The sequence below is a fragment of the Primulina eburnea genome, chromosome 15, assembly GCF_022965805.1.
Source record: "Primulina eburnea isolate SZY01 chromosome 15, ASM2296580v1, whole genome shotgun sequence".
NCBI classification, from domain to species: Eukaryota; Viridiplantae; Streptophyta; class Magnoliopsida; order Lamiales; family Gesneriaceae; genus Primulina; species Primulina eburnea.
In genome coordinates this window covers 1,479,644-1,496,930 of record NC_133115.1, presented here as the reverse complement: position 1 = coordinate 1,496,930, position 17,287 = coordinate 1,479,644, and the positions used below count along the sequence as shown (strand labels likewise).

Genomic DNA, 17,287 nt, shown 5'->3' with positions numbered 1-17,287 from the left:
CAGCTTGCATTTGGTAAAGAACCAGACATTTCTCATCTGAGAATTTTTGGATGTATGGTGTATGTGCATATTGCACCACCACAACGAAAGAAAATGGGACCTCAAAGAAAGGTTGGAATTTATATCGGTTATGATAGTCCATCAATCATTCGATATCTTGAACCTCAGACAGGCGACGTGTTCACAGCACGTTTTGCTGATTGTCATTTTAATGAGGAAATCTTCCCAATGTTAGGGGGAGAACAGAAACATACCGAAAAGGAAATTACATGGTATGTATCATCATTGTTACATCTGGATCCAAGAACAAAACAATGTGAAAAAGATGTACAACAAATTGTACACTTGCAAAGAATAGCAAATCAAATACCAGATGCATTTGCAGACACAAAAGGTGTAACTAAATCATATATACATGCTGCAAATGCCCCTGCTCGAATTGAAATTCCAAAGAAACAAATGGAAGATACTCATGATGTCATTAAACGCCTGAAGCGTGGAAGGCCAGTCGGTTCCAAGGATAAAAATCCTCGAAAAAGAAAATCCATAGAGAAACACGATGATCACAAAATAAAGAATGATGTTTCTGAAGAAACACATGATGATCATAAAATAGAGAATGGTGTTCCTGAAGAAACACATGATGATAAAAATGTTCTGTCAGAACCACAAACTGACGAGAATCATGAAATCTCTATCAATTACATTAATACTGGAAAAATATGGAACCGAAAAGATATAGATGAAATTGATGATATATTTTCTTATAATGTGGCAATCGACATCATAAATGATAACGAAGATCATGAACCAAAATCTTTTGGTGAATGTAAAAATCGGCAGGATTGGATAAAATGAAAAGATGCCGTCCAGGTTGAATTAGATTCGCTAAATAAACGTAATGTTTTTGGACCTATAGTCCTTACACCTGAAGGTGTAAAACCTGTTGGATACAAATGGGTTTTTATTCGAAAGCGAAATGAGAAAAATGAAATAGTAAGATATAAAGCTCGACTTGTTGCACAAGGTTTTTCTCAAAGGCCTGGAATTGATTATGAAGAAATGTATTCTCCTGTGATGGATGCAATTACGTTTCGGTATTTGATTAATTTGGCGGTATCTGAAAATTTAGAAATGCGTCTTATGGATGTTGTTACAGCTTACTTATATGGATCACTTGATAGTAATATATATATGAAAATCCCTGAAGGAATTAAGATGCCTGAAGCACAAAGTTCAAAACCCAGAGAATGTTATTCTGTGAAATTACAAAGATCATTATATGGGTTAAAGCAATCAGGTCGAATGTGGTATAATCGACTAAGTGATCACTTGATAAAAAAGGGATATGTAAATAATTCAATATGCCCTTGTGTTTTCATTAAGAAAACAACATCCGGATGCGTAATTATTGTTGTATATGTTGATGATTTAAACATCGAACGAATAAGGAAATTCAAGAAGTTGTGTTATACTTGAAGGAAGAATTTGAAATGAAGGATCTTGGAAAAACCAAGTATTGTCTGGGTTTACAAATTGAACAAAAAGAATGTGGAATGTTTGTTCACCAGACAAATTATACAGAAAAGATCCTTAAACGTTTTAATATGGATAAAGCAAATCCTTTAAGTACTCCAATGGTTGTTAGATCATTAAACATAGAAAATGATCCATTCCGTCCATGTGAAGATGATGAAGATATTATTGGTCCAGAAGTACCATATCTAAGTGTCATCGGTGCCCTTATGTACCTTACAAATTGTACAAGGCCTGATATATCTTTTGCCGTGAATCTGTTGGCAAGATTTAGCTCATATCCAACAAAGAGACACTGGAACGGAATTAAACATATATTCCGTTATCTACGAGGAACGACAGACTTGGGACTTTTGTATTCAAAAGATGCTAATTCAAGCATAATTGGTTATGCCGATGCTGGATACTTATCTGATCCACACAAGGCACGTTCCCAAACTGGATATGTATTTACTCGTGGAGGCACTGCAATATCTTGGCGTTCACAGAAACAAACGCTCGTAACAACTTCATCAAATCATGCCGAGATTATTGCACTACATGAAGCAAGTCGTGAATGTGTGTGGTTAAAATCAATGACCCAACATATCCAAATTTCATGCGGATTATCATTCGATGAGAAGCCTGTGATACTATATGAAGATAATGCTGCATGTGTTGCTCAAATGAAAGAAGGATACATAAAAAGCGATAGAACTAAACATATTCCTCCTAAGTTCTTCGCATTCACCAAGGAGCTTGAGAAGAATAAATGTATTGATGTTCGTCACATTCAATCAAGTGAAAACTCATCAGATCTCTTCACAAAGGCACTTCCTACGTCAATATTCAGAAAGCACAAATATAATATTGGGATGCGCAATCTACGAAATTTGTGAAGAATTGTTCATGTCAACATCAGGGGGAGTTTACGTGACTGCACTCTTTTTCCCTTACTATGATTTTTATCCCAATGGGTTTTTCCAAGTAAGGTTTTTAACGAGGCAGTACAAAACAGTAATGAAGACATCATCGTATCATGATCATCATCACAAGGGGGAGTGTTGAAATAATATATTTGAATATTGAAAAAGTAATAGTTGAATATTTGAATGTTGAAAATAAGAGTTGTAAAGTTAGAAATTTGTGTGTGATGATGTAGGTAATGATGTATTTTATTTTTGGATTATGTGTAATGAAACTCTATAAATAGATCTCTCATTTGTGAAGAAAATCACAATTGAATAGAGAGAAAAATATTATAAAGTGTGTAGTTTGGTAAATTTTGAGAGTTTGAGATTTTTACTTTTTACCATAAATTTTTACTTTTTCACAACATATTGATCATTTTTTTTAATTATGATTTATTCGCATTGATCTTTGGTAAGGGAGAAGTATCATGGATCTCTTCTGCCTAGGACAGAAGACTTGTAAGCCTTTTTGAAGCTTCTATGATGTCTTCCTTGTGACCAAATGCAGTGACTCTGATAAACTCTTTGCCTGCTGGGCCAAATCCTGTCCCTGGAACCGTTATTATGTGTGTTTTCTCGAGAATTTCATTGAAAACATCCCAAGAATTCGACCCCGGAAAGTGAACCCAAAGATACGGGGCGTTTACTCCCCCGTAAGCCTTTAATCCGAGGGATTCAAATGTTTCCAACAGTATCTCTGCATTCTGTTTGTAGTGATCAACAAGAGACAGCACACCCTGCAGGAAGTTTGGGGGACAATGTTGCAAATCATGGATCAGTAAGCATGTGGAAACTGTCATGTTTCGTGTCGAAAACTTACCTTGAAGCCTTCGGAGGACAAACTAGCAAGGCCACCAGCCTGAGCTATCCTGGAGGCACCATTGAAGCAAGTGCATACGATACGGTTAAAATCATTTATGACAGGAAAGCCATTCAAGTACAAGAGCTCCTCAGGCACCACTGTCCAACCGAGACGAACACCAGTGAATCCGGCTATCTTGGAAAACGATGAGATTTCGATAGCAACCTGATTTTTATATATCGAATAACATACTTTAGGACCAGATTTAATTTGATATCATTTAAGATTATGATTTTACAGTGCTATTTTAGGACTGCAGAACCAAATAAGTAATGTATGTGTAGTGCATCTCTTTTCAATTTCCTTTGAAGAAGACAAAAAGTTTCGATCTGACATGAATTAGCAATATTTTGATTGGGGGGATGTGTTTACCTTTTCGGCACCAGAGATTTCGTATATGGATCGAGGTCTTCCATCGGTGACATAAACAGCATAAGCTGAGTCATATACGATAATTGATCCATTATCCTGCGCGAATCGCACCAGTTGTTCTAGTTGCTCCCGAGTAGCCGCATGGCCGGTTGGGTTGTTGGGAGAGCAGAAGAATATGACATCCGTTCGTTCAGTTTCTGATAGGGTGGGGAAGAAACCATTCTGAGGGCTACATTTCATGTACTTGATATTCTGGTATCTCCCTGATTCAGTATCCACATCACCTGTCTGTCCAATTATGACACTTGAGTCTATGTAAGCCTGTTTTCATCAGGGAAGAAACTTTAAGGAACCAATTGTAGCATTATCTTTATGCAAAATCAAGATGTTGTGAAAAAGAGCTAGAATCACCGGAAAAATCGGATCTTGAACCGCTATGGACATGTTGGATCCAAAGAGCAGCTACAAGAAAACACAACCATAAATAACTAGCTACCTGTTTCAAGCACAGTTATTAGAAGTCCATAATGGTGTGATCTCTAGCCTCAAGGCACACGTAGCCTTATAGGCCGAAACACGAGTCAAGGCTCGGCCATCGAATAAAGCACACACCTTGTCTGTTTACTATGCTTTCAATAAACAATGGAAATGATACACCTCTAATCCCTTGTGATGTATATATGATATGTACCTGCAGGCGAGATATATCACATTGTGCGCCGTCTGATACAAAGACTTCTTTGTCCTTTATGCCCAATTTCTTGTAAAATGTTTCTGCTATGGCTTTTCTAAGTTCCTGAGACACCGAAATTTGAAAGGACACAAACCCTACACGACTATATAAATATAAAGGGCGTTTTAAACATTTACTTCAGTCGAAAAATGTCAGGATTTAATGTAAAATTTACAAAACCAATGCCATAATGTCACATGCAAAGGTGATGTTCAGAACACTTTTTACCTTGCTACCTTGTTCAGCTCCATACCCTCTATAACCTGCAGGTGTCGAAAGGTTGTGTGCATACTGCATACTGCAATATAGAATATCAGAAGCAAATTTTATATGCTATACAGTAGAACATGAAAACCAAAAAGAATGACTCATAAATTTGTGATTCTATGAACTTGTCAGGCGCATGGGATTTCAAAGTCTTTGTCTGATTTATGACTCTGGAATTCCATTTTTTTTTTTTTGTGTTCATTCATACAAGTCCTAGTTCAAGATGGACCACATAATCTATTCAACTCGAACATTTCGAATCATGACTGATATGTTAATTATTCTGGTCTGTTCTTGTTAGCTAATGAAAATATATTTTAGGACATGTAAAAGAAAACTTCAATATCCGAATTTTCTTAAACTTACATTAGCCATGCTTGAAGCTACAACATCTGGTAATGGCTCCGTGGTGTCACCGATACCAAGGCTGATAACTCTTGCATTTGGATACTTCTTTGTGTGCTGAAGTTTGCGTGCAGAAATCTGTAATAAATGAGAGATTTTCATGTGATAATTTGATGGTTGATGACGAAAAAAGGGCGGGTGACAGAAAGGTACTGAAGAATGAATTTCCTCAGTAAATCAATATAATCATGTTCAATTACAGCATGGTTTTATTGCTAAGGCGAACTTCTCGTTACGAGCAAGTGAATTTATATTGTAGATGGATAATAAAGAGCCACCAACCTCAGGAAACAAATAGTTGTATTGAAGCCTTTCCAACTTTGGATTACGAACAACTTTAGTATGATAAAAGTTAACTGCATGAACAAGTCAAAACTTTTAAAGGCTTAAAGCCAATGAAATCTTCGAACTTATCCCACAAAAATTTGTTGATGTACGTACGTTTCTCATTATCTTGATCTGTTTCGATACTGCGTGAAAAAACCAGTTAACACGAGAGCATTATTACAGAGAAAAGTGGTGAATAAAACCATGCAAAAATTGGTGCTCAGTCTAACACATTACCAACATTTAGGCTGGAAAAATGTTTTACAAGGCATTGAACTGATAGACGAAGCCTTGTACATGTTTTTCCTCGTAACTTTTAACTATTTTGACGCTCTAAATTTAGTGTCTAAATATGTTATAGTCAAATATTAATGCACGAGAAGGCGATATTTATACTCTTACAAATCAGCTTAATGAATTTTTGTGTCACTGTCAACTTGCATACATACATGCATGATGTCTTTGTGGACACGTTCGAAGCCCAACAACTATGATATGTTGACCCAATAGATGTGTAAACTTGTAAAATCAGGTCGTTCTCACAATCCATCACAATCCACGGTCTCTTCTCTTGATAACAGTCATATGCCGTTTGAGATGGTGAAGAACGTATGATATAGGAATCATAAATGAATATACATCGATAACATAATGATTTGTAAAAAAACTCTTCGTAGAAATTGAATAAAACGTTGGATGAAATAAATGTCTTTCATACCAAACGATATTTTCAAGGGTATCGGTGCAATTTGCAAAATGTAGACATGTTAAGAATTAAGATATGGACTTGGACCTAACTCAACCCCAAAAGCTAGCTCAAGGGGGGAGGATTGTCCAAGCCATATATACAACTCCAAGGTTATTTAACCAACCGATGTGGAACAATCGGTGGAACCTGGGCTCTGATACCATGTTAAGATATGGACTTGAACTTAACTCAACCCCAAGAGCTCCGTATCTTAACAAGACCAAGACAAAAGAACCTTTCAAAGCCTCAAACAAATTCCTAAGACCACACGCAATTTGGTGACATCTGATGTAGTATGGTGTCGTCACATTGATATATACTACTTACGTTATTCCTATTTTCTTATTCTCATACAATTCAGTCTCCGACAACCCATTAAAAATAACACTTATCAAACAACTGTATCATTTGAAGAGATACCCTTTAAGAATTTTTTTAAAACCTTTCACACGGGAACGTATAATTACAATTATCAGACAATATTATACCAAACCATATCCTTTTATTCGTAAAGAAATATCACAGGAGAGTGAAACACTTGAGAATCTACTGCACAACAATGTCGTAATTCGTGATACGTTTCCAGGAGAAGAGATGCAAGTGGTATCATCTACATTTGATGCAAATACAACAATAGAATACACACGAAAGTGAACCCTCCATTTTTTTAAATGTCAAGGAATTGTGTGTCTGTCTTTGTCTTCCATTCCTTTACAGATAGAGAAAAGACGAAGACAAGTGGATTCTTGATTAGTCCAGGTTCTGTATATAGACAAACATATTAAAGATGACATGTTTTTCCACACAAAGTTTTCCGGATCAAAATACTAAGAATAATAAAAGAAAGGTCTAAACTTTGGTAATTAAGCATGCATAAATATGTATATATGCTAATTTTTCGATTATTTTGGTTCAATTTTTGACATAACATATGAAAATTGAACAAACAAAAATTTATTTTCCCCAACAGATATCACTGAATGCCTAATTATCGTCAAGGTCAGAGCTAAAACAAGCAGCTAAACAAGAACACACATTATCTTTTCTTCAATTAAAATATTCTGTCCCTCAGAAAAATAAGCAAAAAAGCCAATGGCTTTCTTTGTCAATATTGACTTAAGGCAGGTGAAAAGTCCCAAACAAATAATGCAATCCCTGAAAATGACACGAATGGATGATTTTTTTTAAATTAAAGAAATCGAAATCTTTCTGTAATTTTTATTAAAATACAAATCCCACTACTAAAAAATTACATCAAATCGCCAGAACATACTGTACATACCACAATGGAATATTATTACATATTTGAACCTGCCCAAGGACGGATCTATGCTTGGCCCGTCATAGGCTGTAGCTCAGTCCAATTTTTTTTTACAAGGATTTATAGAGATTCGAGTCAATTCAATTTTTTTTTTTTTGAAAAGATATCACGAGATTGAAGGTGTTCATAATATCAAATTCTTTGTACCAGGTACAGAAAAGCTAAAGTTATTGGCCACTTCATTTTTAATTCTCTCACGTCATACATTTGTATCTCTACGGCTTTTGTACAAAACTTTGTCCAAAACATGTAATCTCGTGTCTCTCTAGGAACAATAATTTTTTTAAAAAAAAAATACCAATGTCATTTTGCTAATTATTTTCATATTAATATATCATATTTTATATATATATATACATATATATATATATATTATATTAAGTTCAAGTCCACCTCAACTTTGATTTCTGGATCCGCCCCTGAACCTGCCCATGAATACATCAGGCATTGACTTCTAGTTTTTCCCTATTATAAATATTGAAAGAGAAAACAAACAAAGACCGGCCAAATCTTCACAAGTAAAAGGGTTCACACTTAGAGATGTCAATGGGATGGGTATGAGGCGGGTATGACTAAACTCAAGACTCGTCCCATGAAGAAAACTTTGACTCATTACCCGTCCTTAAATATTCTTCGGACCCGCCCCACCCCGAATATAAAATGGGGCCGGGTAGACCAGCGAGACCCGTGAGATCTGATTTTTTTTCAAATCAAAACAATAATCTTCTTATCACATGACTAAATTATGAAACAAACAAGCCTCTAATGGTGGCTGAAGAAATGAAAGTGAGAGTCTATGAGAGAATCAAAGATGTCTATGGTTGAGCCTTGAGAATAAAACTAAAATCCTAGAGTATTTATATCAACATATATGGAGCGGACGAGTCTGAAAAATTGGATGCGAGACCCGCTCCATGACCCATTTAGTATACCCAAACCCACCTCAAACGGGACGGATCTATTACGGGTCTGGGTAAAACCCGGACCCATTGACATCCCTATAATCACACTTGGTAAAAAAAAAAAAAAAACTCTGCTCCTAATTTACACGACCCACAAAGAAAATTTAGAATAAAACCTGCTTGTTTTGACCACCTTGCTAAAATATAATATAAAAAAGAGACTTACGATCTTCATGCTTTAAGAAAGCAGTATCACGTTGTACATATACATATAATGAGTCAAATCACATGTAAAACTAATTAAGATCCACAAAACAAAAACTTCTTAAATTGCGTTCAATGGCGGTAGTTGTAAGTTGTCATGACTCTCGAGTTATTACGTAAAATATTAGAGTTATAAATCATTATATTATATATATATATTATGCATCTTTTATCATTTCATCATTCGAACGAATTCTGTCAATACCCCTCGGGATGGTTGCTCGAATTTTGATTTTTTTAAAAATTATCTTTATTTTTGTTAATATTATTTTATATTTGGGATTATATGTTTATATCGATTTTTTCGGATTTAAACATTGTTCCAATGTTGTGATTATGCATTTTTTTGTGATGCAACTGACCTTACACAAAATTACATCATTAATTATTCATAATTCTATGATTAAAAAAATCATTCATAATTATGAGATAAATAGTTGTTGTTTCAAAATCAATTTCACTATGTATATTACATACACAAAATATTAAAATTAATATATTGCTAATATTTTAATTTAAATATTTTCTGATATAATGAGTCTTAAGATAATTTATTTTAGGCTAATAGCTTGTTGTTATTAATTTTCCTTTATAAAATGTAATATAATGTGTATAAAATAATTCTTCTTTTAGTTCAATTATAAATAAAAAGAACAGTCAAAAGCTTGTTTTATATGTACATTAATAATGTTTAGTTTATTAAATTTAATATTCGGATCCTCTAAAGAAGAATATATATTTTTAAAATACTAACAATTCAAAAACTTTTTAGAATTTGTTGTTACAGCACCCGACTAGAACTCCTATCACTCAAAATTGCAGGCAGTACTTTACAATCTGCATGATGTTTAACGTCTTTATGTTAAGACTACAAACATAATCTTTAATGTCTTTGTGTGAAGACTCATTCAGCTAATAATAAGCTCAACTCCCTGTATATGTGAGTGATTGTGTGTGAATGTGTGAGAACCAATCTAATCAGTACAACACGAACGTGTTTTCACACAACTGGACTAATTGCTTCTAGTAAGCTGAAATAAAGTGAATGTGCCCCCTGTTTTCTTCACACACCGGTATTTAGTTGTAGTTCCGCTTCTTCTTGTTTTCAATGGTCTTTGATCTGGTGTATATATGTAGGCACTCGGCTGACCGTACATGAAAACTCAATAATAATGTATGTTGCATGTGCTTCCTTTGGACATGTCTTGTCACTCTGACAACAGTTCTGGAAGCTTTTCTCTTTTCACTTTTGCTGCAATGTCCATTATTGTACATTCGTCTGTGAAGTAGTTTATAGCTTGTAGCTTATATATTCGCGCTTAGCTGGATTCTATTAAAGAGTATTGTTGTGACATACGAACAGATCAGTTACAACTGATGCTTCGGAACTGGTCTGGTTAAATCAGTTTGGACTGATTTCACTGTATCAGCTCTTTTGTCAGCGGGGTTATTCATCAGTTGAGCTCTTCATCAGCTGGCCAGGCTTCTGAAGGTCTACTGCTTAATTACCTTTCAGCTGAACTGTTCTTTGATATATCAATTGGACTGGTTCAGTTTTGACAATCAATTGGCGTCTCGACAGCTTCAGTTTTGACTTCGGGAACTGATCAGTTTGGAATCTGATCAGTTTCAGCTTTCAGCGCACTACATAAATTTGTTAGAAACAAAATAATAATTTTTGTTAACATCAAAATCAAGTTTGCAAACCTGAAATGTTCAAACAAAATTCAATGTATTAAAGGTTTAATTTTTGGCAAAAACTTGTGTGACACGGTCTCACGGGGTCGTATTTTGTGATATGGATCTTTTATTTGGGTCATCCATGAAAAAATATTACTTTTTATGCTAAGAGTATTACTTTTTATTGTGAATATCGGTAGGGTTGACTCGTCTCACAGATTAGGATCCGTGAGACGGTCTCACGTGAGAAGACCCACTCTTAATTTTTTCCGAAAATTAGTTTCTTGATAGGCATATATATTCTCATGTGATTTCTTGAAATATGCAAAATATTTTTATAAGCTGGGAAAAACATAAAAATATTATTTTTCAAAAATATTAGTGGTTGTTATATATTTGTCCAGATCATGCATGATAATAGAAGTATGAGAAATTGCATCCTCAAACGATGGGAAATTGATGAGAAAATTCAAATATAACCTTTTGTCCAATTAGGCCATTTTCTAAAGAATTTCCCCAGAGGTTTGCATGCCATTAATTAATTTCCAAAGTTCCGCTCATCAATCACACCATCGTTTGTTTCTTGCATCTCTCCCATTTTGTTTTCACGAAAACTCAAGTGAGACAGTCTCACGATATAATTTTATGAAGCTGGTTTCTTATCCTACCCGATCCGATTTATGAAAAATATTTTTTTTGTCAAAAATATTATAAATCTCTTCATAAATGAATAAGATCGACTCATTTCACATATATAATTTGTGAGATCGTCTTACAAGAAACATAATTTTTATTTTTGTAATCTACATCTTTTTTTCCTATTTGTTATTATTCTCTTTGGATATGATTTTTATATTTCCAAACAGACATTCTTTATATAATATATAAAATTATTAGATATTTTAAAATATCAATATTTTTTAACTGCATCATTAAAATAAAAGGGTCCGATATTAAAAATTTAATAAAAAAACCCATATATTTTTGTAGAACAAAATAAAAGATATCAGTTAGTTTAATCATTTAGTTTTTTAAAAAAAATACTTAATTATTTATTAGGTTTTTAAATAGTAATGGAAATAAATAAATAAATAAAACTTAAAATTATCTTAGCTTTTTAAATATCAAATTGTTTTAGAAATAATTTTTTCGAGTTGTACAATAACTTGTCTGAAATGGCAATTGGGCAGATTTAGCCCAATTACAGAAAAGCCCAAATGATTATTATTTTAACAACTGAAGTTATCGGGCCATGATCCAAGGAAAATAAGCCCAATAAGGATACCGTTTTCCGACTCGGTTTCTTCTACCTACATAGTAGCGTTGTCTCAAAGCTTTGTACTTTCATATTTTTCTCTATAAAATCTCTGAATATTTGTTTCGCAGTTTCATAGTAATCTCCCAGTTCGGATTATACTTGCAAATTAGCAGATTTAAAGATTAAAATTAGGGTTGAAGAAGACTTGCTCATGGCTACATTTGGCGCTGCATCAGCTAACGTAAACCCCAACCGTTCAACCGAGGTAACTGGTTTTGTGCAGTGTATTATCTATTTTTTTCGTAAATAAATCGAATTACTGATAGTTAAGGGACTTTCTAGCATCGATTCTTGTTTCCGCATTTGAATTTCAAGTATATATGTTATGCATCGGTTGATTTGTTTATTCTATTTTTTGGGATTTCATGAAGGTTGTACAATCTCCAAATGATTCGGTGTCAAGCCTCTGTTTCAGTCCTAAGGCTAATTTCCTTGTTGCTACTTCGTGGGATAATCAGGTATCATCATAGTTTTCTGTAGTATGGTGTTCTTGTTTTCAAGTTTTTAGTAGCTAGTTACCATTGTTTTTAACCTTATTTGACACAATGTTGGTAGAGGATTTTGGGAATAGAGAAACTTTTGAAAGTTTGTTTAAACTTGGTTGAAGGTTACGTTAGTGCAGACTCGGATCAGTTATATGTCATTTTAGTTCTGTTTGTGGGTGGATTGATATTTGATTCCTACTCGTGTAGATATCTATTTCGCGGGATGATATTTCTATGTTTGATTTAGAGTCTTTGTGACTGGTGTTGAAGTGGACTGTTTGGGAACGAATGTTTTTAATTAATTTGGTTGCTGCCAGAGATAACATGTTACATCCTATGTCAAATTCTCTTAGGTACGATGCTGGGAGGTAATGAAAACGGGGACCACTCTCAACTCCGTTCCTAAGGCAGCAATGTCACATGATAATCCGGTAAGTTTTACAACTTATGAAATTCTCTGATTAGGTGACTTTTTTTTAATACATCATAATTTACCATGTGATTTTCTAAAGGTGTTATGTTCAGCATGGAAAGATGATGGGACAACTGTGTTTTCTGGGGGCTGTGACAAGCAAGTGAAGATGTGGCCATTACTGTCTGGTGGGCAGCCTGTCACTGTGGCCATGCACGATGCTCCAGTTAAGGAGCTGGCTTGGATCCCAGAGATGAATCTCTTAGTCACAGGAAGTTTTGACAAGACTCTAAGGTGGTTTCCTTATGTTTGTAAATAATTTGGCATTCTTGTGTTGCTCTATTGTTTGTGCTCTGTGTTTGATTCTCATTGCGAGCATCATTTCTTTTTCATGTTAATATGTAATCTATCCTTTTAAATTGCAGAATTCTCCTTGTTTAGTTGATGTGGCAATTCAAAATTTTATTTTAATTATCTGGTATCAGATCTTGATTTGTTTTGTGATTTGTCGCTTTATTCCTAATATCAGTGTAAACTATTTCCTATTTCTACTCTAGCCAGGTCTGATATGCAATCTCAAAGCTGAGGTTTAATCTTGGTAATGGTGCTATACATTTTCAGGTACTGGGATCTGAGACAGCAAAGTCCAACTTGGGTCCAACAACTTCCGGAGCGCTGTTATGCTCTTACTGTCAGACATCCTCTTATGGTGGTTGGCACTGCTGATAGAAATCTCATAGTTTTCAATTTGCAGAACCCGCAGGTATTCTCCTTCTTCTTCAAGAGATATGTGATGTCTTTCCAACCAGTCTCCTGAGACAACAACTCTGTACATAAATAAGCGATGAAGATATGTAATTACTTTTTTGGTTCACATCGATAAAGCCTTTACTTTTTTGGATCAGCTGCTGCTATGATCATACTATTGTGCGGTCAAGAAAGTCATGACGCGTTCTTTTGTTTTTGTGTTTTTTTGTCTGTACCTGTCTTTGTTTTTAAATCATAGTCAACGCGGTATTGTGGTGGTGTGTCATGTTTTGTAAATTTCATTAATTGCTGCTGAAATATGACAGTCCGAGTTCAAGAGAGTTGTATCACCTCTGAAGTACCAGACTAGGTGTGTTGCTGCTTTCCCTGATCAGCAAGGTTTCTTGGTAAGTTTCCTTGTCCTAGATATCCTTTTGCGATCTCAACCATTTTCTTGAATATGGCGTTTTTTTCGGTTGAATATATTGTATTTAATTTTAGGTTTGGGTGTTCTACAACCCATGGCCTTAATAACACTAATGATTATTGGTGAAAAGTTGCGTGAAATCATTGGATACTAATATGAGATTGTTGCCTGTAAATGGAGATAATGATTATTCCCGTAATGGCTATTATGCTCTCGTCACATTTTGCATTTATTTTGTAGGTTGGCTCAATTGAAGGAAGAGTTGGTGTACACCATCTGGATGAATCACAGTCAAGTAAAAATTTTACTTTCAAATGCCATAGAGATGGCAATGATGTTTTCTCGGTCAACTCACTGGATTTTCACCCCGTAAGATATTTTATTTAAGTGCCCTGTGCTTTATGTGTCTGTCAATGTTTACTTCCTTATAGATTGTTCCCTTCCTTTTCGACTTTGTTGTTAAAATAAATGGATAAATGATGTTCTTAAATGGTTGGTAGTGTAGAATTTTTCACTAAATATCTATATCTTGTACAAGGGCTACTTGGCTTATCACCCATCTGGAGAAGGATATCATATTGTGCTTTATCTCTGTCTACCAACTCCCAATGACCTGTATTATGTCACCTGAAATTCAGTACATGCACATATCTGTCAACTTAAACTGATCTCAACGATCCATATACAGGTCACAAAATTTCCGAACTATTTTAGTGATAGTTAAACTATTTGATCCTCGTCCTTTTGCGCAAGGATTTATTATGTGATGAATTTAATAAAGAGCCATTCATGAAAGTAACCCAAGTAAATTGATTCTTCTATACAATGGGAAAGACCTTTCACATATGTGTGCTCCTTTTCAACATTTCACCAATCACTGCATGAGAGGACAATGTACAAAGAAAAATCTATGGCTAATACTTTCTTTGGATGCACTTTTGACAAGAAAATTTATGTGCTAAATTTGGAAGTATTGTGGAATTGAATTGTTTGTCAATTTTTTTTTCTTAATTTGTTCACACTTCTTGATTCGTAACTAATGTTCTTCATATTATATTCATCAGTGAGATTAAATCACGTGATCTATTTTTCTCAAGCATTTGAAAACTTTAGCTTTAGGAGGGATGTTACGTGCCTGGGTTTGGGCCAATTATATCCTACTCCGGGAGATTTACTCCCTGTCACTAAATAATATATATGTCTAGCATTTAAAAATAGCTACAATAATTTTATTAGCGTTTATAAATGGGTAGAACATAGAATTTTTTATAATAATTAAATTTTAAAATATTGATTTTTTACAATTTATATGATTCTAGCACAAAAATAAAAATAATAAAAATAAAAATCTCAAACCTCAAACGTAAAAATTTTACTATCAAATAAAAATTTCACGTAATTTTTAAATATAAAATATTAAGTTTTAAAATTTGAGAATAATAATAATAATAATAATAATAATAATAATATAACACATGTTATATACATGAAACGAAATTAGTTTGGTTGATTTTTGGTTAAAGTAGTGTGAAATATAATAATAATAATTAAAAAAAAGACATGTGTAAGAAAAAAAAGTGAAATAAACTATTTGGCCCTGCGTTTGGGATCGTGTTATGGGTCGTTGGACAGTGAAATCTTTTCGTTCGGAGTAGAATTCCTGTCTTTTTGATTTACGCCCTTGACGACCTATGATTAGTTGAAGAGTTGGGGCTCGAGAGAACAAGAGAACCACCCGATCTTGAAGAATAAACTTTTATTGATAATATTTTTTCGATGAGCATCTCTTGCTCCCAAATCCCTACTTATACTAATGATGCAATCCCCCACAACTGAAAGAAAAATCCTACCAAATTTAAAAGATATGCTGAAATCTCAAAAACAAGGAAATAGTAAAACAAGGAAATAATTATCTTTGCTAACTAAGGAAAAAATCTTCTTGCCCCTCAACTTTTAACCCTAAATTTCCCATGTGTGAAACGTTGATACCTCTTGGGCTCGTCTTCCCCATTCTTGGGCTCTTTCTCCACATTGTCGTCCACAGCCCCTTCTCGGCCCACGTCGTCTTCGCGGCTCATGACAAGGGACTGTAGATGTAAAAATTGTTTGTTTACCTGAGTTTTCAGGTGTATGGATTAGGGTCTAATTTTTCCTCACTGTCATTTGTATTGTAAGCTCCTATATTATTATCTGTGTACGGTACTTTTCTGATAAAACCGCCAAATCTCAGATTCATCACACATTTGCCACTGCTGGATCAGATGGGGCGTTCAACTTCTGGGACAAAGATAGCAAACAGAGGCTTAAGGTGTATATGAGGCGTCTGTAATCATAGTCATTATGTTCTATACTGCAATCTTCTTTTAACATAAACATACATCTGACTACTTCCATAATTTCTTGATTTGTTTAGGCTATGCAGAGATGCAATCAGCCCATTCCTTGCAGCACTTTCAACAACGATGGTTCCATATATGCATATTCGGTAGGTCCATACATGCATATTCGGTATTACTTGGGTGCCATATTCAGTAAATTTTTTCACAAGTTTCTTAATCATATAACAATGAAAAAACAGATATTCGTCAAAATTTCTTATTGTATACTGTTTGCAATGAAGAGTTTTAGCACACCAATTTTAAGATGTTTAGCGTAATCATAGTAGCACTATATTTTGAGCTTTCCATTGCCATGAGTTCGCAAAATATGCTTGTGTTTGTATGAATCATGAAATGATCAGGATATTGAATTCAATTAATGTGCTACTTTTGTTGGACATATACTAGGTTTGTTATGACTGGAGCAAGGGTGCTGAAAATCACAACCCATCAACAGCAAAAACATATATTTATCTACATATGCCTCAGGTAACCACCAGAAAGTTAATTTAGTTTTTCTCCGGGATTAACTTCATCGACATATGGATTTTGCACTGATAATCCTTGTCACTATAACTTCGAATTCTCCTTCAGGAGGCCGAGGTCAAAGGCAAACCACGAACAGGAGCTGGCGGTAGAAAGTGAAGAATAGGCAGATTTTTCGTATGGACATACGTTAGTGATCAGTTTCTGGCCTGGAGTGGTTTTTGGTTTCAAAGTCGCGTATGGTGTTCAGTTATTGTTAGCTAAAACCATCAGTATGGTTCTTATTAGGAAGCAAGCTAAACTGGCCAGTGGAGTTGTATCGAATATTTGGGATTGAATTTCCCCCGTTTTGACACTATCGAAGTCGTATCTGTTTATAGAAATATATTCCTTGTCCATTTCGAATATTACCATCTCATTTTTTATTATATTTTAAAATGTATTTTTTTTCTCATTTTTCGTATCTGCAATTATTTTTTTGTGAAGTTAAACTCAGCTTCTTAATTGTTATCATTTTAACATAATGTTAAAATTATAAACCAATTCACAATATTGTATTTTAACATTTAAAAACAATTTTTTAATCGATACTTTATATTAACATTTCTTTTTCTCATAAATAAAATTAAGTTATATAATCTATTTTGCCAACATGCATATTTCATTT

The 17,287-nt window shown here is 34.2% G+C and overlaps 2 protein-coding genes across 2 annotated transcripts; one reads left to right on the top strand and one right to left on the bottom strand.

The window, feature by feature from the left end:
* Positions 1-2,929: 2,929 nt before the first annotated feature.
* On the bottom strand, positions 2,930-5,751 carry LOC140814317 (aminotransferase ALD1, chloroplastic-like). Its single transcript, XM_073173260.1, has 10 exons — positions 5,690-5,751; positions 5,567-5,595; positions 5,408-5,481; positions 5,087-5,203; positions 4,682-4,744; positions 4,412-4,516; positions 4,132-4,182; positions 3,721-4,041; positions 3,307-3,513; positions 2,930-3,223 (listed from the first exon to the last, which is right to left on the bottom strand). Exons 1-10 carry the CDS (start codon positions 5,749-5,751, stop codon positions 2,930-2,932), a joined length of 1,323 nt encoding a protein of 440 aa, XP_073029361.1.
* Positions 5,752-11,692: 5,941 nt separating this feature from the next.
* On the top strand, positions 11,693-17,016 carry LOC140814746 (protein RAE1). Its single transcript, XM_073173830.1, has 11 exons — positions 11,693-11,890; positions 12,057-12,143; positions 12,524-12,601; positions 12,683-12,876; positions 13,204-13,345; positions 13,656-13,736; positions 13,997-14,125; positions 15,987-16,064; positions 16,170-16,241; positions 16,543-16,623; positions 16,729-17,016. The coding sequence occupies exons 1-11, from the start codon at positions 11,837-11,839 to the stop codon at positions 16,777-16,779; spliced, it is 1,047 nt and encodes a 348-aa protein (XP_073029931.1). The 5' UTR covers positions 11,693-11,836; the 3' UTR covers positions 16,780-17,016.
* Positions 17,017-17,287: the final 271 nt, after the last annotated feature.